At 41.4% G+C, this 25,785-nt stretch overlaps 2 protein-coding genes across 2 annotated transcripts in view; both read left to right on the forward strand.

The window, feature by feature from the left end:
• The window catches only part of LOC131694307 (teneurin-a), a 1,511,233-nt gene that overhangs the window by 55,308 nt on the left and 1,430,140 nt on the right, over window positions 1-25,785 (forward strand). The gene's annotated exons all lie outside the window — the stretch shown is intronic.
• Window positions 8,392-25,751, forward strand: LOC131675929 (uncharacterized). Its single transcript, XM_058955057.1, has 4 exons — window positions 8,392-9,239; window positions 9,329-9,622; window positions 18,793-19,413; window positions 19,455-25,751. Exons 1-4 carry the CDS (start codon window positions 8,392-8,394, stop codon window positions 22,597-22,599), a joined length of 4,908 nt encoding a protein of 1,635 aa, XP_058811040.1. The 3' UTR covers window positions 22,600-25,751.

The following is a 25,785-nucleotide window of genomic DNA, read 5'->3' on the forward strand; positions in this document are numbered from 1 at the left end:
TTCTATTATTAGGCCATTCACAAATTACACTATACATTTTAGTGGTGTGATGATTAACAGATTTTATTATAATTTAAATTTTAACTAGAAAATTTCGGATTTAAAAAAAGAGAATATACATACATATTTCCAATGTTTAATTACCTTTTCTAGTTAGGAAGCTTTTAGCTCTAGCCTTAAATATGTAGTGTAATTTATGAACGGCCTCATAATAGAGTTTTAGTCGTTTTTTGAATACAGTGAAGACCCGTTTTTATCACCCCTTTGGCGAATTTTAGGCTAATAAATCGATGACATTGGCAAAATCGGCACATATTTTTTCTGGTTCCAAAGAGACGAAGTCGAAACACAAACACCTGGACTAACATATTTTTTCTTTCTTTTTAATAAATCGGAGCGGTTAAAATATTCTTTTTTAGTCCCTCGACAAAGCCTCTTAACCCGTTCTGATCATTTAGTAAAAATTTCCCTTAAGGAGGTCTTACAGTACAGTATTATTATTTTTGTATATTTTGCATCTCTAAGATAAAAAAAAATATACTAAAGAAGGAATTTACTCGAATTTGACTTGAACGTAGGCTAGAGCCCACCAAACGATTTTGATAGTGTTTGTTTTACAGATTCGTATTGGTATTCGTCTGCGGAAATTTGCGGCTTCCATACCAAAATATTGCTTTTTAGGCACTAAAACATTCGATAACTTCTAAGTTGTAAGAGATACAAATAAACTTACATTACAAAAATTCTGTATTTTCTTATGCTGAACAAAATCTTGGAACATTTTGAAATTCTACAAAATTACCAGGAAAAGTATTTTTTAAAAGCAATTTTCAGGGGTATATCAAAGAAATCTCCACAAATGTAATTTAAAATCGACAGATAGACACATAGTCTCTTCAGCGAAGTTAATACTTAAGATATTCTCAAGAACTTTGCCAAAGAAAGTTTTTTTATTTTCATAAATGACCAAACAAAAACTTGCTGCTCAGCTTTAGAGGGATTAATCACCCAACTAATACTTTTTAAATGCAAAAAAATATAAATAAACTTTGCTGAAGACACTATAGCATTAAAAATGTTTTTCGTGGTTCAAAGAATGTCTTTCACCTTTTTGCCACTTTGGAAACACTGTGCACTGGTGGATCCTCCTGTGAATTGAAAATGTCCAAAACTATCGATTTTCAACCGCCAACAACCTGCCCTTCAATATAAAAAGTTCGCGAAAAGTTGAAAAAATTCTATTTTGACGCACCGACGGTACATTGAAAATGCCCAAAACTATTGATTTTCACTTACCAATAACTTCTTCAATATAATAAACTTTTCCCAAAAGTTGAAAAAATCCATTTTGACACATCGTCGAACCCCCTGTGTATTGAAAATGTCCAAAACTATTGATTGTCAACTGCCAATAACTTTCCTTTCAATATAAAACTCCCGAAAAGTTGACAAAAATTCCATTTTGACACATCGTCGAACCCCCCTGTGCATAGAAAATGTCCAAAACTATTGATTTTCAACTGCCAACAACATGTCCTCCAATAGTTATTTATTTCAAAACAATTGAAAGTTATCCGCATCAACTTCAACTCCAATAAACGGGAAAATAACGCAAAATGTATCGCGATAACCACCGATGAATTATCGACGATGACGATGAATCCGACGATAAATTATCGTTAACGGAGTTTCCGATGACGTTGACGGGTGGTTAACGTTATCGACGATGACGATTAATTATCGATTAACAACCCTGGTTTGTTTATTTTCGTTCGCGTATTTTGGATCGTTTTGCCTTTCTCATATAGAAAGGTTATGCAATCACTCTGAAAAACGTCAATCTAATCCCGGCCCGGAGGGCCGAGTGTCATATCCCATTCGACTCAGTTCGTCGAGATCGGAAAAAGTCTGTATGTGTGTGTATGTATGTATGTGTGTGTATGTGTGTATGTATGTGTGTGTGTGTGTATGTATGTGCGTATGTGTCAAATAATGTCACTCATTTTTCTCAGAGATGGCTGGACCGATTTGCCCAAACTTAGTCTCAAATGAAAGGTGCAACCTTCCCATCGGCTGCTATTGAATTTTGGATCGATCGGAATTCTGGTTCTGGAATTACGGGTTTCAGAGTGCGGCCACACAGAAATTTCTCATATAAACTATAGGAAAAATTAAAAATAGAATTTTTATTTTTGATGCTAAATGTGTTCAAGGTGCATGAAACGTCGAGATTTGATGCAAACTCGAAAAAAAAATTTGACTACGATTCACTTTTTTGGATTTTGGCATATTTTTGCCTTTCTCATATAGAAAGGTTATGCAATCACTCTGAAAAACGTCAACCTAATCCCGGCCAAATTTTTTTTTCGACTCGTTTAGGGTTTCTGGATTTTAACAGGGGCGTAGTTGATGGTTTACGGAGAGGGGTTACACCCCCCCCTCTACTGTTCGCGCCCCTCCTTTAAAAATCTCCTTAAATCACCCCTCAGACCACCACCCCATCCAGCCCTCATACCCCTCCCTTTCAACCCCATCATCTTTAAACCACCACTGTATCACAAAGCATACCAATTTAAGCTGGGGAGTCGTTCGTTCATGGGACTTTCGCCCTCTTCACATACCCAGCCCCGCATGACAAAATGAGTTAGCAAGCAGATAACATTGATCTAATGATGATTAGGCTAATGGAGTATGATATTTTTTTGTTTCAAGTGTTTCACCGTCGACATGTAGCTCATCAAGTTCGTGGCTGGCATGCCATTGTGTATAAGTGCAAAGTGTACTAAGAATGTAATGGACATTTCCACAATTATGTTGAACATAAAAAGCCTCCGTGCCATAGTTTTGAGAAATGAGAAAGGCACAATTGCACCGCTAGGTGGATTAAAACAGGTTTTTTTGTGCATATTCAGTGATTTTTCAATTGGAATAGAGTTTCTGCCCTCGCCTAAGCTGCAGTTATTGAGCAATTGACTCATAATTTGTGATTCTTGGTCGTGCGGTGACAATTGACAAACATTTTGTTCTCCCAAAGTGTCGTCGGTAGTGATAGAATCCTTGTGGTGAAACCGTGGATGCATATTGGAAAAGCTTATTCGCGGAGTAGCTACTGTTGCCTACCTGTTGGCGATTCTCGCAATGGATTCGATCTGCCTGCAGTGCTCCGGAGGAGCACTCCAACTTCCATCAGGGGTGCTACCAATTCATGCAGTTCACCCGCGCCTTCTGCTGTTAGCAGTCATTCTAGTCGCCCTGGTGCGCATTCCAGACGAAGGAATCAAGGAGTGCCTGTCAGCCTTCCGTGTCTAAAATCGTCGCCCATCCACTTATATTATCAAAATGTGGGTGGCATGAATTCCTGTGCAAATTCCTATCGCCTAGCTACCTCGGACTGCTGTTACGACATTATCGCATTGACAGAAACATGGCTAAATGAGCAGACTCTTTCCAGCCAGGTGATTTGCTCTGACTACGAGGTTCTCAGATGTGATCGGAGCCCTCTCAACAGCCACAAATATATATATATATATATATATATATATATATATATATATATATATATATATATATATATATATATATATATATATATATATATATATATATATATATATATATATATATATATATATATATATATATATATATATATATATATATATATATATATATGTATATATATATATATATATATATATATATATATATATATATATATATATATATATGTGTGTGTGGTTTATTTCCCTCCTGATAAAATTCGAGACTCTGCACTTCTCATTCTGAATCATTGACTTCTGTTGCTGCGATGGCGCAACCCACTGACGAAATCATGATTCTCGGCGATTTCAACCCGACCCAGACGAATCTGTTTTTCATCCTGGCAGCATAACTCTTCTGGATGGCTATAGCACGGCTACACTTCTGCAGATTAACAGCACAACGAACGAGAACGACCGGATTTTAGATCTATGCTTCGTTAATGCCAGAGATCAATCGCCGCATATTTCCACCGCCCTCGCCCCGCTAGTAAAGTATATTCGCCTCCATCCGCCTCTACATCTTACACTCCAGGACGTACCGCCTATGAACTTTTCGATCCACGCGCCCACCGCGTGTTACAATTATAAGCGAGCCGACTATAGCAGCATTCAAAATATTTTACAAAGCATTAACTGGAATTCTGTGCTAAGCAAGGATGATGTGAACTCCGCCGCTGAAACGTTCTGCCATATAATGAGCTACCTTATCGATCGTCATGTCCCAAAGTGTAATCAACGAAGTGATCAATTCCCCTGGCAGACAGCCGAGTTACGTCAGCTAAAAACTGCAAAAAGAGCAGCATTACGAAAGTTTACCAAACGCCATACCCTGTCACTGAGAGCTTATTATGTAAGGCTCAATAACGATTTTAAAAAAACTGAACAGTTTTTGTTTTTCAAACTATCAACGAAAAATGCAACGTAAACTTAAGTCGGATCCTAAATCGTTTTGGAGATACGTCAATGAGCAGCGGAAAGAAACCGGCTTGCCTTCTACAATGTTTTGCCTTTCTCATATAGAAAGGTTATGCAATCACTCTGAAAAACGTCAACCTAATCCCGGCCCGGAGGGCCGAGTGTCATATCCCATTCAACTCAGTTCGTCGAAATCGGAAAAAGTCTGTATGTGTGTGTGTATGTATGTGTGTGTATGTATGTATGTATGTGCGTATGTGTCAAATAATGTCACTCATTTTTCTCAGAGATGGCTGGACCGATTTGCCCAAACTTAGTCTCAAATGAAAGGTGCAACTTTCCCATCGGCTGCTATTGAATTTTGGATCGATCGGAATTCTGGTTCCGGAATTACGGGTTTCAGAGTGCGGCCACACAGAAATTTCTCATATAAACTATAGGAAAAATTAAAAATAGAATTTTTTTGATGCTAAATGTGTTCAAGGTGCATGAAACGTCGAGATTTGATGCAAACTCGAAAAAAAATTTGACGACAATTCAATTTTCTGGATTTTGGCACATTTTTGCCTTTCTCATATAGAAAGGTTATGCAATCACTCTGAAAAACGTCAACCTAATCATTCGAGTTCGGGATACTGTAGCAGCAGCAACAGTCGCGCGCTCATCGAAAAATAACATTAGTGATATAGGTGATTTTCGCGGTCGCTTCGCTTATCAAAGCCAATCGTTCGTTAGTTGGCTACTATAAGGACGTGGAAACAGTGAAAGTTTGATCCAAATCGGTGAATTAGGGCCGAAAAACGAATTTTCATCGTAATTACGCGGACTTATTTTGCCGCTGCTCTATTTTGCTGTGTGTGACCCATTGAATACGGCGAGGCTATTAGTTTTGTGTGTGCGCTTAGTGGAACCCGAGTGGAAAGCGATACTCGAAAGTGCTAAAAACACAAATTTTGTTTGCTACCAAAAGTTTTTTAAAATTTTTTTTTTCGCAAATTGGCCGTTGAAGGTAGTGTAGAGTGTGTGAGTAGTCTATAGGGTATTACAAAATTATCTGGACACGGCGTTGAAGGAGCATAAGGTAGGAAAAAACAAATTTCTCTATACTTATTGTCTCTGGGGTAAACAACGGGTGACCGTTGTTACTATATATCGCATCTAAATCCAACGTCCATCGAGGTGTTAGAGTTGTATAATAGGTAGAGTAGGGTGGCTATGGCGGCCGCCAGCAGCGGCGATCCTGGAGGATCTTCAGGAAGAAGGTTATCGCAGTTCATGGATCCTACGAACCAGTACGGCGAACTAACGTTTTTGCAGTTAACCGGAAAAGATGACACGCCATTACCTAAAAACCCATTTATTATAGGTACATCGGTCGAAAGAGTTGCAGGTGGACCTATCGAAGGTGCAGCAACGGAAGCGCAAGGTACACGCTATACGCTCAGAGTCCGTAATCCCGATCAAGTACAAAAACTTTTAACAATGTCTGCTTTAATTGATGGTACTGCAGTAGTCGTCCAACCGCACCCCAACTTGAATGTCAGCCGATGTGTTATCTCTTGCTTCGATCTGATACATGTTGAGGAGAAGGATATTTTGAATGGTTTAACTGGCCAAGGAGTGATTCGTGTCCAACGGATTACTCGCAATGATAATGGTAACCGTGTCAACACGCCCGCCCTTATTATAACCTTCAACAAGTGCACGTATCCGACTCACGTCAAAATTGGCCTTCTGCGTACTGCGACCCGTCCGTAACCCGCTGCTATGTTTTGGTTGTTTCAGCTACGGTCACGCTCGTGCTCGTTGTCCTGGTCCGCAGCGCTGTTTTAACTGCTCCGCTGAACACCAGATCGAGGAGTGCAAGGAAGCAGAATACTGCCTAAACTGTGAGGGATCTCATCGTCCAAATAGCCGTCAATGTCCTATCTACAAACAGAAAATGCAAGTAATAAGAGTCAAGGTGGATCATAACATTACATACCCGGAAGCACGTAAACGAGTCGGAGAAGGCAGAGGAAGCTACGCGACAGTTACAGCACAACCAAATACCGATCGGCTGAAATTTATCGAGCTAGAGAAAAAGCTAAAAGAAAAAGAAGCGCAGATCAACCATCTTTTGGAAGCGACTAAAAAAAATGAACAAACTGACAAAATGACAGCGTAAATTCAAAAAGTCAGAGCACAAAACGAGCAATCTCAAACCAAACCTCAAACAACTAGAGAACCACGAACGACGCTGCAAATAGCACCATCGACTATGCAACTCCGCACCAGATCACCAGCTATACCGGATTCAAAACGAGGAGATAGTACCAAAAAAAAACGAAACGGCAAATTATATTAGGGAATCAGAAGCCTGAAACTTCACCTGAACGACGAAGTCCGCCACTGAAGAAAACCACCACCGAGGATTCAGCGCGCCACCTAGCCAACCTGTTCGACGATCTTGATTCATGTGAACGACTAGCGACGAACAACACCAACCGAACCAGCGATATGTATTACTACGACGATCGATTTGGAGGGAGGGAAAGTGTAGTACCCCCTCCACTCTCAGAAGTGGGAGCGCAGCAAGTGAGAGGGTCTATCCGGGAAGTCTTACCCCAACCCGCTGATAGTGAATCTCTCTCTGCGGTCGATTATAACAAAAACAGCCCCCTGCCTACCAACCACCTACATACTGCTAAACCACTTCCTAACACACCTCGCTCATACACTACGAACGCATATACGGGACCAGATATGTACACCCAACAACCACCACCCGAAAACGATCCGCTTTTACAATTACCCTCTGTTTCCTCCTGGAACCCGGTCGACTTTTCATCAAGAACGCACAAATCATCAACAGCATCGTCATCTGCGACACTTCACCATGAAACCACTAAGTGCTTTGCATTACAGTGGAATGTGCGTGGTTTACGTACCAACATCAACGAGCTCAAACTCTTAATCAGCCAGTACGAACCGTGTGTGATAGCTCTGCAAGAAACAAAAGCGGACCACCGAGCAATTCCAGCAAACTTCGTTGGCAAAAACTACACCTTGCTCCTAGAATCCGGTAGCCGCCGGCATTGGCAACAAGGAGTAGGTCTTGCAATCCGAGACGGGGTGCCATTCGAGCGCATCGATATAAATAGTAACATCCAAGCGATCGCAGTCCGAGTTCATCTCCCGACTCCAATGACTGCTGTATCGATATACATCCCCCCAAACGCTCAGCAGTGCCAATCAGAAATAGACGACTTACTTGAGCTACTACCAACACCTTTGTTATTACTTGGTGACTTTAACGCGCATCATCTTGCCTGGGGTTCCACAAAAACGAACATGCTCGGTCGCTTCATCGCCGAGAAAACGTTGGCCAAACAAATGATTATTTTGAACAATGGATCGCACACTCGGATTGACCCAGCAACTGGATCCACCTCAGCGATAGACCTCTCGATATGTTCCGAGACGATAGCACCCAGACTTATTTGGAGAATACTCCCGGATACCCACAATAGCGATCACTTTCCGATCACCATCTCCTCACCTGGACCCTCTCAGGCAGAGAAGATGGCTCTATGACCAAGCAGACTGGACAACATATGAACGGTTAACGGCTGCCAGCATCAAACCAGACGACGAAATCGAAGTAGATGAGTTCGTGGAGCGGCTATTGTCAGCAGCAACAATAGCATACCTCGAACATCCGGCCGAGTCGGTCCTAAATCGGTACCATGGTGGTGTCCGGAAGTGGAAACGGCGGTCAAGCAGCGTTGCTCAGATCACTGAAACGAAGCAGAGCAGCGGGATTAGATACAACTGACGCACTAAAAAATTCCAAGAAGCCAGAGCAGCAACAAAGAAAACTGTGAAAGATGCCAAATGTCGATCGTGGGAGGAATTCGTCGGGAAAATATCTACAAACAGCACGACGACAGAAATGTGGCGGACAGTAAATGCTCTGAGGGGAAAGCGACAGCACCACACGGCTGTAATCAAACGATCTGATGGTTATACAGACAAAGCGGAAGAAGTAGCAGAAGAACTAGCTAAGCACTATAGTGAGAGATCGGCGACGTCTAGCTACACTTCATCGTTTCAAAAGATGAAGGAGAAAGCCGAACGAGCTCGCGTGGATATTCTACCAGATACTGACGAGGTTTATAACTCGGATATCACTTTGAACGAGCTCCTTTGGGCTCTCGATAAAGGACGCAGCGTTTCTACGGGTCCAGATTCCGTAGGGTATCCTATGCTACGACAACTACCCCTATCCGTTAAGACTGCGCTACTGGGACTGCTTAATAGAGTATGGCGCAATGGTTGCTTCCCAGCTAGTTGGCGAACCGGGATAGTAGTGCCAATCCCGAAACCAAATACATCGGAGTCCGGTTGTGCTGCATTCCGCCCCATCACGCTAGTCAACTGCATAGCGAAAGTGTTCGAGCGTATCGTGAACAGGAGACTAACCACTGAGTTAGAAGCAAAAGGACGCCTTGACAAAAGACAACATGCTTTCAGAGCTAGCCGCGGCATCGACACGTACTTGGCAGAGTTGGATAGGTCGTTACCCAACAACGACGAACACTGCATGATAGCATCGCTCGATCTTTCGAAAGCCTACGACACCACCTGGAGATTTGGTATATTGCGTAGCCTCCTGAAATGGAAGATCGGTGGGCGGATGTACAAAATACTAAACAGCTTTCTTGCCGACAGAAAATTCCGAGTTAACGTGAGAGGACATCTGTCTCGGGAAATGCCACTGGAGAACGGCGTCCCCCAAGGGTCAGTGCTCTCAGTAACGCTCTTCCTTATAGCAATGCAGCCAATATTTAAAGTAGTTCCGAAAACCGTCGCTGTGCTCGTATACGCAGACGATATCCTACTCGTAGTACGAAGGAACAAAATGCAATCCTTATACCGTACTCTGCAAGTCGTGGTGAAAGCAGTGGACAAGTGGGCGAACGTGTTGGATTCCGAATTTCAGCAGCAAAATCTAGCATCTTCTACGGTAGCCCTAATGCCCGCCGGGAGCCCAGTAAGAATATTTGCATTGACCGGGTAGCAATACCGAAAACGAGACAGTTGAAAATAGTCGTTGTCACCCTCGATCGGAGACTGACGTTCAAACAACACTGCAAGCTGGTTAAATCTACCTGTGATTCAAGGTTGCGAATTATGAGATTGATCGGTGGTAGAACTCCTCGGGGGCAACGGACTTCGCTACTGCGTATTGGTTCAGCAATCATTACATCACATCTTCTTTACGGCATCGTGCTCGTTAGTAGAGCAAACGATACGGTCCTACAAACACTCGCACCAATATATAACCGGATGATCCGATTTGCGTCAGTTGCGTATGTCACCAGTCCAATTTCAGCAATAATGGCAGAAGCCGGTACACTTCCTTTCGACCTCATGACCCTTCAAGCGCTAGTTTGTGCTGCAACCCGCATCATGGAGAAATATTGATCTTCCAGTTGTGCAACGAGCTTCCGATCGTCTTATTGAAGTGACTGGTATGCAACTTCCAAGAATTACTGTGCGGACACGTCTCGGCAACCGTATGTGGCACGTTCCCAAGCCAAGTGTTGTCTGGGATGTGAAAAGACAACTGAAAGCAGGAGATCCCACCGCAGTAGTACAACCCGTCGTACAGGAATTGCTGGCCAATCAGTTCTCCCGTGCCACGGTTATCTATACCGACGGATCTAAGTGCGACAATACTGTTGGAGCAGGGGTATTCAGCGAAAACCGGCAAGAATTGATAGGACTTCCTTCGCATTGTAGTGTTTTTTTTCGCGGAGGCTTATGCGATTAAATCGGCGCTCAACCTTGATTTGTCCTACGAATTGCTCATATTGTCTGACTCAGCAAGCTGCCTCTCGGCCATAGAGACCGGGAAATCGCAACATCCATGGATTCAGGAAATCGAAAAGCAGCTACGACACCGTCCAATTCACTTATGTTGGATCCCCGGTCACGCCGGCGTCCGTGGCAACGAAGAAGCAGATCGTCTCGCCGGGGAAGCTCAAAGCATCACGCCCCTAAATATCGCCATTCCAAGGAAAGATGCCATAAAAGCGACAACCCATACGCTTCGTCAACTTTGGGAAGCTAGATGGGCGCAATTAACAGACGTCAAACTTAGAGAAATAAAATTTGATACAAAAACGTGGCTTGACCAGAAGAACTCCACCGATCAGCGAGTGCTGACTCGGGTTCGAATCGGCCACACCAGACTAACACACGAGTTCCTGCTAAAAAAAGCATCGCCACCGGTTTGTGAATGTTGCGGGACGGTCGTGAACGTTCGCCACGTGATCCTGCAGTGAAGAAAAATTGAAGCCTCTAGAAGAAAATTCAACATAGATCAGACTAGCATACGTGCGGCATTATGCAACGATTCAGACAGCGAAAAACGACTGCTTGAGTTCCTGAGAGAAGCAGATCTACATCGAAGATTGTGAAGAAGGAGATGATGGACACGGAGTAGAAGAAAAGGCGGATAAAAAGCATGAAGGTTCCGGAAGAAAACTAAAGGAGAAGTAGACGCAGACGGTGAGGATTGCGGGAAGGCTGAGAAGTGAAGAAGTATAAACAAAAGTGTCGAAAAATCATGAAGATGAAAGAGTGAGTGCAGCAGCTGAAACAAAGCGAAGAAGATATGAAGATTTATAAAAGTAGCGGATCTAAAAGTGCTGAAGAAAACGAAGAAAAATCGCTAGAACCATATGAAGTGGATGAAACAGAAAGAGCAACAAAGAAGAATACAGAAAACAAATAAGTGATATCGAAATATGTAACAATAAGTGATTAAGGATAGAGATGGCATGCGTACGAATAAAGCGCAAGATTCAAAAGAAAGAACGACGAAGCAGCAACACCAAATAGATGGAAACAGATGAGTACACGTTTTGATTGAATGTTACGTTGAAATGTAATGTTTTTTTCTTATTCGACACGAATGCACTCGCCGGTGTAAAGTTTCGTTAATAAAATCAAAAAAAAAATAAAAAAAATCAGCCAAATCCCGGCCCGGAGGGCCGAGTGTCATATCCCATTCGACTCAGTTCGTCGAGATCGGAAAAAGTCTGTATGTGTGTGTGTATGTATGTGTGTGTATGTGTGTATGTGTGTTTGTGTGTATGTGTGTATGTGTGTGTATGTGTGTGTATGTATGTGCGTATGTGTCAAATAATGTCACTCATTTTTCTCAGAGATGGCTGGACCGATTTGCCCAAACTTAATCTCAAATGAAAGGTGCAACCTTCCCATCGGCTGCTATTGAATTTTGGATCGATCGGAATTCTGGTTCCGGAATTACGGGTTTCAGAGTGCGGCCACACAGAAATTTCTCATATAAACTATAGGAAAAATTAAAAATAGAATTTTTATTTTTGATGCTAAATGTGTTCAAGGTGCATGAAACGTCGAGATTTGATGCAAACTCGAAAAAAAATTTGACGACAATTCAATTTTTTGGATTTTGGCACATTTTTGCCTTTCTCATATAGAAAGGTTATGCAATCACTCTGAAAAACGTCAACCTAATCCCGGCCCGGAGGGCCGAGTGTCATATCCCATTCGACTCAGTTCGTCGAGATCGGAAAAAGTCTGTATGTGTGTGTATGTGTGTATGTATGTGTGTGTATGTGTGTGTGTATGTGTGTATGTGTGTGTATGTATGTGCGTATGTGTCAAATAATGTCACTCATTTTTCTCAGAGATGGCTGGACCGATTTGCCCAAACTTAGTCTCAAATGAAAGGTGCAACCTTCCTATCGGCTGCTATTGAATTTTGGATCGATCGGAATTCTGGTTCCGGAATTACGGGTTTCAGAGTGCGGCCACACAGAAATTTCTCATATAAACTATAGGAAAAATTAAAAATAGAATTTTTATTTTTGATGCTAAATGTGTTCAAGGTGCATGAAACGTCGAGATTTGATGCAAACTCGAAAAAAAATTTAACGACAATTCACTTTTTTGGATTTTGGCACATTTTTGCCTTTCTCATATAGAAAGGTTATGCAATCACTCTGAAAAACGTCAACCTAATCCCGGCCCGGAGGGCCGAGTGTCATATCCCATTCGACTCAGTTCGTCGAGATCGGAAAAAGTCTGTATGTGTGTGTGTATGTATGTGTGTGTATGTATGTGTTTATGTGTGTGTATGTGTGTGTATGTGTGTGTATGTGTGTGTGTGTATGTATGTGCGTATGTGTCAAATAATGTCACTCATTTTTCTCAGAGATGGCTGGACCGATTTGCCCAAACTTAGTCTCAAATGAAAGGTGCAACCTTCCCATCGGCTGCTATTGAATTTTGGATCGATCGGAATTCTGGTTCCGGAATTACGGGTTTCAGAGTGCAGCCACACGGAAATTTCTCATATAAACTATAGGAAAAATTAAAAAAAATATTTTATTTTTGTTGCTAAATGTGTTCAAGGTGCATGAAACGTCGAGATTTGATGCAAACTCGAAAAAAAATTTTACGACAATTCACTTTTTTGGATTTTGGCACATTTTTGCCTTTCTCATATAGAAAGGTTATGCAATCACTCTGAAAAACGTCAAACTAATCCCGGCCCGGAGGGCCGAGTGTCATATCCCATTCGACTCAGTTCGTCGAGATCGGAAAAAGTCTGTATGTGTGTATGTGTGTATATATGTGTGTGTATGTGTGTATGTGTGTGTATGTGTGTGTATGTGTGTGTATGTATGTGCGTATGTGTCAAATAATGTCACTCATTTTTCTCAGAGATGGCTGGACCGATTTGCCCAAACTTAGTCTCAAATGAAAGGTGCAACCTTCCCATCGGCTGCTATTGAATTTTGGATCGATCGGAATTCTGGTTCCGGAATTACGGGTTTCAGAGCGCGGCCACACAGAAATTTCTCATATAAACTATAGGAAAATTTAAAAATAGAATTTTTATTTTTGATGCTAAATGTGTTCAAGGTGCATGAAACGTCGAGATTTGATGCAAACTCGAAAAAATTTGACGACAATTCAATTTTTTGGATTTTGGCACATTTTTGCCTTTCTCATATAGAAAGGTTATGCAATCACTCTGAAAAACGTCAACCTAATCCCGGCCCGGAGGGCCGAGTGTCATATCCCATTCGACTCAGTTCGTCGAGATCGGAAAAAGTCTGTATGTGTGTATGTGTGTATGTATGTGTGTGTGTATGTGTGTATGTGTGTGTATGTATGTGCGTATGTGTCAAATAATGTCACTCATTTTTCTCAGAGATGGCTGGACCGATTTGCCCAAACTTAGTCTCAAATGAAAGGTGCAACATTCCTATCGGCTGCTATTGAATTTTGGATCGATCGGAATTCTGGTTCCGGAATTACGGGTTTCAGAGTGCGGCCACACACAAAATTTCTCATATAAACTATAGGAAAAATTAAAAATAGAATTTTTATTTTTGATGCTAAATGTGTTCAAGGTGCATGAAACGTCGAGATTTGATGCAAATTGGAAAAAAAAATTAACTACAATTCACTTTTTTGGATTTTGGCACATTTTTGCCTTTCTCATATAGAAAGGTTATGCAATCACTCTGAAAAACGTCAACCTAATCCCGGCCCGGAGGGCCGAGTGTCATATCCCATTCGACTCAGTTCGTCGAGATCGGAAAAAGTCTGTATGTGTGTGTGTATGTATGTGTGTGTATGTATGTGTGTATGTGTGTGTGTATGTGTGTGTGTATGTATGTGCGTATGTGTCAAATAATGTCACTCATTTTTCTCAGAGATGGCTGGACCGATTTGCCCAAACTTAGTCTCAAATGAAAGGTGCAACCTTCCCATCGGCTGCTATTGAATTTTGGATCGATCGGAATTCTGGTTCCGGAATTACGGGTTTCAGAGTGCAGCCACACGGAAATTTCTCATATAAACTATAGGAAAAATTAAAAAAAATATTTTATTTTTGTTGCTAAATGTGTTCAAGGTGCATGAAACGTCGAGATTTGATGCAAACTCGAAAAAAAATTTTACGACAATTCACTTTTTTAGATTTTGGCACATTTTTGCCTTTCTCATATAGAAAGGTTATGCAATCACTCTGAAAAATGTCAAACTAATCCCGGCCCGGAGGGCCGAGTGTCATATCCCATTCGACTCAGTTCGTCGAGATCGGAAAAAGTCTGTATGTGTGTATGTGTGTATGTGTGTATATATGTGTGTGTATGTGTGTGTATGTGTGTGTATGTGTGTGTATGTGTGTGTATGTGTGTGTGTATGTGTGTGTATGTGTGTGTATGTGTGTGTATGTATGTGCGTATGTGTCAAATAATGTCACTCATTTTTCTCAGAGATGGCTGGACCGATTTGCCCAAACTTAGTCTCAAATGACAGGTGCAACCTTCCCATCGGCTGCTATTGAATTTTGGATCGATCGGAATTCTGGTTCCGGAATTACGGGTTTCAGAGCGCGGCCACACAGAAATTTCTCATATAAACTATAGGAAAATTTAAAAATAGAATTTTTATTTTTGATGCTAAATGTGTTCAAGGTGCATGAAACGTCGAGATTTGATGCAAACTCGAAAAAAATTTGACGACAATTCACTTTTTTGGATTTTGGCACATTTTTGCCTTTCTCATATAGAAAGGTTATGCAATCACTCTGAAAAACGTCAACCTAATCAACCTAATCCCGGCCCGGAGGGCCGAGTGTCATACCCCATTCGACTCAGTTCGTCGAGATCGGAAAAAGCCTGTATGTGTGTGTATGTATGTGTGTATGTGTGTGTATGTGTGTATGTGTGTGTATGTGTGTGTATGTATGTGCGTATGTGTCAAATAATGTCACTCATTTTTCTCAGAGATGGCTGGACCGATTTGCCTAAACTTAGTCTCAAATGAAAGGTGCAACCTTCCCATCGGCTGCTATTGAATTTTGGATCGATCGGAATTCTGGTTCCGGAATTACGGGTTTCAGAGTGCGGCCACACAGAAATTTCTCATATAAACTATAGGAAAAATCAAAACTAGAATTTTTATTTTTGATGCTAAATGTGTTCAAGGTGCATGAAACGTCGAGATTTGATGCAAACTCGAAAAAAAATTTTACGACAATTCACTTTTTTAGATTTTGGCACATTTTTGCCTTTCTCATATAGAAAGGTTATGCAATCACTCTGAAAAATGTCAAACTAATCCCGGCCCGGAGGGCCGAGTGTCATATCCCATTCGACTCAGTTCGTCGAGATCGGAAAAAGTCTGTATGTGTGTATGTGTGTATATATGTGTGTATGTGTGTGTATGTGTGTGTATGTGTGTGTATGTGTGTGTATGTGTGTGTATGTGTGTGTATGTGTGTGTATGTATGTGCGTATGTGTCAAATAATGTCACTCATTTTTCTCAGAGATGGCTGGACCGATTTGCCCAAACTTAGTCTCAAATGACAGGTGCAACCTTCCCATCGGCTACTATTGAATTTTGGATCGATCGGAATTCTGGTTCCGGAATTACGGGTTTCAGAGCGCGGCCACACAGAAATTTCTCATATAAACTATAGGAAAATTTAAAAATAGAATTTTTATTTTTGATGCTAAATGTGTTCAAGGTGCATGAAACGTCGAGATTTGATGCAAACTCGAAAAAAATTTGACGACAATTCACTTTTTTGGATTTTGGCACATTTTTGCCTTTCTCATATAGAAAGGTTATGCAATCACTCTGAAAAACGTCAACCTAATCCCGGCCCGGAGGGCCGAGTGTCATATCCCATTCGACTCAGTTCGTCGAGATCGGAAAAAGTCTGTATGTGTGTGTATGTATGTGTGTATGTGTGTGTATGTGTATGTATGTGTGTGTATGTGTGTGTATGTATGTGCGTATGTGTCAAATAATGTCACTCATTTTTCTCAGAGATGGCTAGACCGATTTGCCCAAACTTAGTCTCAAATGAAAGGTGCAACATTCCTATCGGCTGCTATTGAATTTTGGATCGATCGGAATTCTGGTTCCGGAATTACGGGTTTCAGAGTGCGGCCACACAGAAATTTCTCATATAAACTATAGGAAAAATTAAAAATAGAATTTTTATTTTTGATGCTAAATGTGTTCAAGGTGCATGAAACGTCGAGATTTGATGCAAACTGGAAAAAAAATTTAACTACAATTCACTTTTTCGGATTTTGGCACATTTTTGCCTTTCTCATATAGAAAGGTTATGCAATCACTCTGAAAAACGTCAACCTAATCCCGGCCCGGAGGGCCGAGTGTCATATCCCATTCGACTCAGTTCGTCGAGATCGGAAAAAGTCTGTATGTGTGTGTGTATGTATGTGTGTGTATGTATGTGTGTATGTGTGTGTGTATGTGTGTGTGTATGTATGTGCGTATGTGTCAAATAATGTCACTCATTTTTCTCAGAGATGGCTGGACCGATTTGCCCAAACTTAGTCTCAAATGAAAGGTGCAACCTTCCCATCGGCTGCTATTGAATTTTGGATCGATCGGAATTCTGGTTCCGGAATTACGGGTTTCAGAGTGCAGCCACACGGAAATTTCTCATATAAACTATAGGAAAAATTAAAAAAAAAAATTTATTTTTGTTGCTAAATGTGTTCAAGGTGCATGAAACGTCGAGATTTGATGCAAACTCGAAAAAAATTTTACGACAATTCACTTTTTTAGATTTTGGCACAGTTTTGCCTTTCTCATATAGAAAGGTTATGCAATCACTCTGAAAAATGTCAAACTAATCCCGGCCCGGAGGGCCGAGTGTCATATCCCATTCGACTCAGTTCGTCGAGATCGGAAAAAGTCTGTATGTGTGTATGTGTGTATATATGTGTGTGTATGTGTGTGTATGTGTGTGTATGTGTGTGTATGTGTGTGTATGTTTGTGTATGTGTGTGTATGTATGTGCGTATGTGTCAAATAATGTCACTCATTTTTCTCAGAGATGGCTGGACCGATTTGCCCAAACTTAGTCTCAAATGACAGGTGCAACCTTCCCATCGGCTGCTATTGAATTTTGGATCGATCGGAATTCTGGTTCCGGAATTACGGGTTTCAGAGCGCGGCCACACAGAAATTTCTCATATAAACTATAGGAAAATTTAAAAATAGAATTTTTATTTTTGATGCTAAATGTGTTCAAGGTGCATGAAACGTCGAGATTTGATGCAAACTCGAAAAAAATTTGACGACAATTCACTTTTTTGGATTTTGGCACATTTTTTCCTTTCTCATATAGAAAGGTTATGCAATCACTCTGAAAAACGTCAACCTAATCAACCTAATCCCGGCCCGGAGGGCCGAGTGTCATACCCCATTCGACTCAGTTCGTCGAGATCGGAAAAAGCCTGTATGTGTGTGTATGTATGTGTGTGTATGTATGTGTGTATGTGTGTGTATGTGTGTATGTGTGTATGTGTGTGTATGTGTGTGTATGTATGTGCGTATGTGTCAAATAATGACACTCATTTTTCTCAGAGATGGCTGGACCGATTTGCCTAAACTTAGTCTCAAATGAAAGGTGCAACCTTCCCATCGGCTGCTATTGAATTTTGGATCGATCGGAATTCTGGTTCCGGAATTACGGGTTTCAGAGTGCGGCCACACAGAAATTTCTCATATAAACTATAGGAAAAATCAAAACTAGAATTTTTATTTTTGATGCTAAATGTGTTCAAGGTGCATGAAACGTCGAGATTTGATGCAAGCGCTCGAAAAAAAATTTGACGACAATTCACTTTTTTGGATTTTGGCACATTTTTGCCTTTCTCATATAGAAAGGTTATGCAATCACTCTGAAAAACGTCAACCTAATCCCGGCCCGGAGGGCCGAGTGTCATATCCCATTCGACTCAGTTCGTCGAGATCGGAAAAAGTCTGTATGTGTGTGTATGTATGTACAGTGAGATCTATCGTGTTCTGATCGTGTGTTTTCAGTTGGAATTAAATTTTGTAATTTTTCGTCGGAAAACCTTGTTGTATCGTTTTTATTGTTTTTCGTACTGAGACTTTAACTAACTAGGAGTGCATAGTGTTCGAAGTTTTCGTCGATTAATAATCCTTCTCGCGATTACGAGCGTTCTAAATAAAGTTTCGACAAGCGGCAATTGTGATTTGCTTTGTTCAATTGGTGTTTTTCTGGCGCCGATAGCACTAGCCAGCTAACCTACACTTGCTGCTCCCTGCTTCATCAGCACCGAACCTGACCAAAGCAAGAATGGAAAAAAAACAATGTGGCGAGTGTCATTTACCGATAAATGAGCTGGAACCTGTACGCTGTGGTTTTTGTGACGCTTTTTTCCACATCAGCCAGCAATGTTGTGGTTTTAATAACCGCTCAAACATCAGGGATCTGTTTTCGCAAGGAAAAGCAATCTTTGTATGCTGCGGATGTAAAGACAAATTGAACGATCGAAGTGTTTCCTCCTACATCAAGGATGCACTTGAATTACAGCAGACTCAACCGTCGAACTTGGCTAATCTTTCTGCTCAAGTTCGCCAGCTTTTCAATTTGATAGAAACGCTGAGCAGGCAGGTTGAAAACATCGTATCTGAGCGCCCTGTTGGTGGGACACCAGTTGTTTCTGACTGGCCTAAATTAGGTGTCAAACGGCGCCGTGGTAATAATGGTCAACCGATGCAAGCTTCTGCCGTACGTGGAACGAAGTCTATTGACTTTAGTGATTTGTCAGTTCCGTTCGTTGTCACTCCACCACCCCCACCGAAATTTTGGCTGTACTTATCGGGATTTCAACCACTGGTAACAGTCGGTGACGTACAAAAAATTGTTGCTCGCTGCCTGGATTTAACCGATGCGGTTGACGTGGTTCGTCTAGTTTCCAAAGAGGCGGATGTTTCTAAAATGTCATTCATTTCGTTTAAAATCGGACTGGATCCTGCTTTGAAGGAACAATCCCTCGATGCTTCAACATGGCCAAGCGGACTTCTATTCAGGGAATTTGTGGAACAGCCTAAAAACCGTGCTTCAACTGTAACGACAATCCCTTTAGCCAACGTAGCAGAGACGAATCAAACATCTTCAGTGCAGCTGCGGATCCGCGACAACCAATAACAAGCAATGCGGAAGCCCCCGCGCCTCTCGACCGAAATGTGCTTTCCGTTAATACCCCTCTTCGAAATTGTTCCGGTCCTGAGGTCGGAGATGGAAGCGGGGGCTTCCAGCCTGCTATCCCAGGCGAGTATAATCATATTTTTGAACCTGCTGTTCCTGACTATTTCTCGCATTCCAGTCGTGCTGCTTCTAACAACCTCCGCATATATTATCAGAATGTGCGCGGATTAAGGAGCAAGATCGACACATTCTTTTTGGCTGTTTCGGAAGCTGAGTACGACATAATCGTTCTAACGGAAACGTGGCTGAATGAGCAAATCTATTCTGCACAACTTTTTGGACATCAGTACGCCGTATTCAGAACTGATCGGTCCCACTTGAACAGCCGTAAGACTCGCGGCGGAGGAGTTTTGGTGGCAGTATCACTGAAATTAAATTCCTACATTGATCCCGCAACCATTTCTAATACCCTTGAACAGCTGTGGGTTATCGTTGATTTACCGCAAAATACACTCAGCATCGGCGTTATATATCTGCCACCAGACCGAAGATTCGACGCGGTGAGTATTAATGATCACTTAGAATCGTTGGGGTCAGTGTCATCCCGATTTGGCATCCATACTCCTGCCATTCTATTTGGCGACTATAACCAGTCAAACCTGCAATGGCGTTTTCCTGAGAGAGACTTACCGTTCATTGACCCACTGCTCTCGCATATGCCGGCCGGCAGCTGCGCTCTTATCGACGGGTTCAACCTACAAGCATTCACCCAGATTAACACCATATTTAATCGGAACGAACGCCTTTTGGATTTTGTTCTTGCAAATGATACTGCTTTACCAGTCACTACCGTGTCCTCGCCCATCGAACCTTTAATTGATCTCGATGCTGATCACCCTGCTCTTACTGTTACATTTAGTATGCCCACTCAAATTGTTTATGAAGAGGCTACTGTTACTAATTTTTTGGACTTTCGCCGAGCCGATTACGCCACATTGAATGCTATGTTATCTATCATCAATTGGCACTTCATTGAATCGTCTACCTGCATTGATGAGGCAGTAGAACATTTCAGCGCCATTGTGGAGAATGCTGTCTTAAGTGTTGTTCCAGCTAAACCACCCCCGCAAAAACCACCGTGGTCGAATCGACGATTACGTGCGCTCAAGCGAGCACGATCGGCTGCCCTTCGGAAATATTGCAGTTCTCGTTCACCCTATTTTAAACAACAGTTGAACATCACAAGCAACCGGTATCGTCACTACAACCACTACCTCTACAATCGACATGTGAAGCGTACAGAAGACAACCTTCGTCGCAACCCCAAACTGTTTTGGTCGTTCGTCAACTCAAAGCGAAAGGAAACTGGCCTGCCTCGCTCCATGTTTTTGGAAAATGCAACTGCCTGCAACGAAAGCGAAAAGTGCAATTTGTTCGCAGAACATTTTAAGCAGGTATTCCACGATAGTTCCGCCACCTCGATGCAGATTGAAGAAGCTATTCGGGAAATGCCACGTGACGTGTTTGACTACAGTATTCCGCATATAACTGAAAGCATGGTATCGACTGCCATGCAAAAATTGAAGTTATCCTTTGCTGCTGGCCCTGATGGTATACCGTCATCCGTGCTAAAGCGATGTGCACTCACTCTCTGTAATCCGCTGGCTATGCTGTTTAATCTCTCGGTTCAGCAATGTGAGTTCCCTGCACGCTGGAAATTTTCCCACTTATTTCCAGTTCTAAAAAAAGGTGACAAACGCAATGTTTCTAATTATCGTGGAATTACTTCTTTGTGTGCCTGCTCAAAGTTATTCGAAATAATCGTGAACGACACTCTGTTCGCCAGCTGTAAAAGTTATATTGATAGTGAACAACATGGCTTTTACCCAAAGCGCTCCGTATCCACTAACCTTATGCAGTTTACCTCGAACTGTTTGCGGAACATGGATGCTGGGTGGCAAATAGATACGGCGTATATGGATCTTAAAGCAGCATTCGATCGAGTGGATCATGGAATACTCCTAGGAAAATTGCAGCGACTCGGCATCTCAGCGTTTAGTGTTGCTTGGTTCAGATCATATCTGACAAACCGTTCTGTACAGGTCCGAATCGGCTCGACAACTTCTGAATCGTTCACAAACCGGTCGGGAGTTCCACAAGGCAGCAACCTCGGTCCGCTACTGTTTTCAATTTTTATAAACGATGTCGCATCGCTACTACCATCGGACTGTCGTCTGTTTTATGCAGACGATACGAAAATCTTTAAAATAATTAAATGCCTTCTCGACTGCCTGGGGTTACAAAGAATGTTGCATCTGTTTGAGGAATGGTGCACAAAAAACTTTATGGGCTTAAGTATTGCAAAATGCAGCATAATTTCCTTCCATCGGAAAACTCTGCCCATTATTTATGATTACCAAATCTGTGGCTGCTCTCTTACTAGGACAGAATGTGTTAAGGATCTTGGCGTTTCTTTAGATCGTGAAATGACCTTCAGACTCCTTTATGACGATATCCTGTCAAAAGCCAACCGACAATTGGGTTTCATCTTTAAAATTGCTAGGGAGTTTCGTGATCCATTTTGTTTAAAATCATTGTACTGCTCGCTTGTACGCTCATTGCTGGAATCCAATGCCGTAATATGGAGCCCTTACCATGCAAACTGGATCGCCAGGATTGAAGGTGTTCAACGAAAATTCGTAAAGTACGCTTTGCGGTTTCTGCCGTGGCGTGACCCAATTAACTTGCCGCCATACGAGGAACGCTGCCGTCTGTTAGACATCGAGTCGCTGGAGGTACGAAGGATCACCTCACAGGGATTATTCGCTGCAAAGCTACTCACAGGCGATATTGACAGCTCTGCTCTGCTTACTCGGCTTAATTTGTACGCTCCTGAGAGACAACTTCGTCGTCGTAACTTCTTGTTCCTGGAGTCACGAAATACACAGTACGGACAGCACGACCCACTTCGATTCGTTTGCTCGAGATTCAACGAACTTGCTGATTTCTTTGATTTTAATGTGTCGACTAATGTGTTTCGTCAACGAGTACTTGATAATTTTCGTGTTGTTCGTAATGTTTAAATTTTTTATTAGTTTTAACCTTTAGTTTTAAGTTTTCATTAAGACAATCTATGTCAGATGAAATTATACCAAACAAATAAACAAATAAACAAATGTGTGTACGTATGTGTGTATGTGTGTGTATGTGTGTGTATGTGTGTGTGTATGTATGTGCGTATGTGTCAAATTATATCACTCATTTTTCTCAGAGATGGCTGGACCGATTTGCCCAAACTTAGTCTCAAATGAAAGGTGCAACCTTCCCATCGGCTGCTATTGAATTTTGGATCGATCGGAATTCTGGTTCCGGAATTACGGGTTTGAGAGTGCGGCCACACAGAAATTTCTCATATAAACTATAGGAAAAATTAAAAATAGATTTTTTTTTATGCTAAATGTGTTCAAGGTGCATTAAACGTCGAGATTTGATGCAAACTCGAAAAAAAAATTTACGACAATTCACTTTTTTGGATTTTGGCACATTTTTGCCTTTCTCATATAGAAAGGTTATGCAATCACTCTGAAAAACGTCAACCTAATCCCGGCCCGGAGCACAGTGGTCCCAAAGAGCAAAAAAGAGGGTTTTTTAGATTGCGTCAAAATGGTTGACTTTAGCAATATGGTGTCTTTGAGAAAGTTTCTTGGAGTAGAACTCCCCTTCTTTCTGTCTTATCAGATTAATGATTAATCCCCCTAATAGTGAGTTACGGAATTTATTTTCTCCAATAATTCAGATAGACAAATACTTACTTCAGCAAAGTTGTAGAGAAACTCGTTGCAAACATTTTACCCGAAGACTTCAACTCTCTATCTTTTAAGGTTTTTGAGATATGGGACATTATTTGTAAAAGGCCCTTTAAAAACAGTTTTTTCATCATAAGTTTTCTTCTAGATTTTTTCCATTATATAAATGTTCTAGAACATTGTTTGGACTATTAAACTGCATTACTTTGCCTAAGACGGAAACTTGCTATCGCTAGTATGTGTGGAGATATTCACGTTTTTTGATTGAAAATAGCTCTTTTTCCAATGCCGATAACTTTTAAACGGGCAAACCACTTTGTAAACAAATTAAAGTGCAAGAAAAGCACAACAAATGCAGGAAAAATCAGATCTCCCCAAGGCGGCCCTCTATGGAAATTCTAGAGCCTAAGTTTGTCCATACTAGAGCTGTTCCGGCATTAAATACATCACCATATATTACTGTTAGTTTTTTTATTTCGATTATAGAGGTTTTAACCTTAAGGTCATTCGCCTCTTCGGGTTAGAAAAATCTCTTATGAAAAATTTCTAACCCTATGTGCGGGGTCGGGACTCGAACCCAGGTGCGCTGCGTACAAGGCAATCCATTTACCAACAACGCTACACCCATCCCCTACTGTTAGTTCGGAAATAAAGGGTTAAAGTCGTAATAATTATCCTTTCTTACTTTTGTAAGTACGTCTTGAGTAAATACCCAAGCAACCAAAAGTTGATATAAAGGAACTACATAAGCTTCTCGTTTTAAGTAATTTTGCAATACGTTTTATGTTCTAATAGCGGGTTAAGCAGTTCTCTTAAAGCTTGAGCAGCTTGAAAGTTCCCTAAGAACTTTTTGTGAATTTTAAAGTGTGCTTTTTAAGTATTATCCGAACTTCTGTTTGCTTGTGTCAAAAGTTACAGTTGTTCAAAAACTCAATGCATACGCCTGACACCGGAAACTGACAATTCCCTTGCGCCTACTTCATAACAATGGCGCAAGTGCAACCAAACGGCGAGTAATCAATTGCATTTGATGACGGAATGAGCCAAACTTCAACTCAAGTATTTCCATAGAGGGCCGCCTTGGGGAGATCTGATTTTTCCAGCATTTGTTGTGCTTTTCTTGCACTTTAATTTGTTTACAAAGTGGTTTGCCCGTTTAAAAGTTATCGGCATTGGAAAAAGAGCTATTTTCAATAAAAAAAACCTGTTTTAATCCACCTAGAGGTGCAATTGTGCCTTTCTCATTTCTCCAAACTATGATTTAATAGCTGGTTCGTACAATATAACTTTATGGAAATGTCTTTCATTCTTATTACACTTGGTAAGTATATATAAGAGCACCTTTTTGCATTCATCGCGGTATCGGTTTGAATCGGAGTTTTCTATGTGATCGACCTCCACAACCCGTAACTCCGGTGCTGGAAGTCGGATGGAGATGGAATTTAATATCAGTTTCTGGGGACGCAACACCTTTCATTTGAGACTAAGTTGAGCAAATCTAGCCATTTTCGAGAAACCAATATAACCGTTATTCTGACTTTGGATGCTTCCGGATCCGTCGATGGTGGCCAGTGTGGCCAAAGAGACTTTGAATGACTGTTGGGGACCTAGATCTACAAATTCAACAGTTGTGTTTACATTTTGGAAAAAAAATCACCTTTTTACATTCATCGCAGAATTCGTTAGAATCGGGATTTGCTGCGTGATCGTACGTATCACCCTGTAATTCAGGAATCAGAACTCGGATCCACACAAAATTCAACAGCAGCTGATGGACCTTTCATTTAAAATTAAGTTTGTCAAAATCGGTTCAGAAAATTCCGAGAAACTGATTTGGAAAAATCAACAAATTTTGTTTTGTAACCATACTCTTCAACTCGTAATTCGGAACAAGATGTCGGTTGAAAATGAAATTCAATAGCAACCTATGGGAATATTATACCTTTCATTTGAATCTTAGTTTGTAAAAATCGGTTCAGCCATCTCCGAGTAACCGATGTGGACATTTTGTTAACAAATCCGCACATACACACACATACATACACACATACACATACACACATCCATACATACACACATACATACACACAGATATTTTGCGATCTCGGCGAACTGAGTCGAATGTTATATGAGACTCGGCCCTCCGGGCCTCGGTTAGAAAGTCGGTTTTTGGAGCAATTGCATAACCTTTCTATATAAGAAAGGCAAAAGAATAATATTTAATTAGCTTAATAAGCATGAGTTCAATGTTATCTTCATGTGATTATAATTTGCAAAGGTTGGTGGAATGCGTTTGAACGTGTAGGGAATGGGGGTTTAGTAGAGTGGGTGTGGAGGATGCGTCAGAAATCCTTCATCTTATTTCGGTATACGGGGTGGATGAAGGAAATCTGGGCGTGAGGGTGATCCAAGAAGAGGGGAGTGATGAAGGAGGGAGGTGTAAGGGCAAGGTGGGGAGGGGGG

This window comes from Topomyia yanbarensis, chromosome 1 (assembly GCF_030247195.1).
Source record: "Topomyia yanbarensis strain Yona2022 chromosome 1, ASM3024719v1, whole genome shotgun sequence".
Taxonomy (NCBI): Eukaryota; Metazoa; Arthropoda; class Insecta; order Diptera; family Culicidae; genus Topomyia; species Topomyia yanbarensis.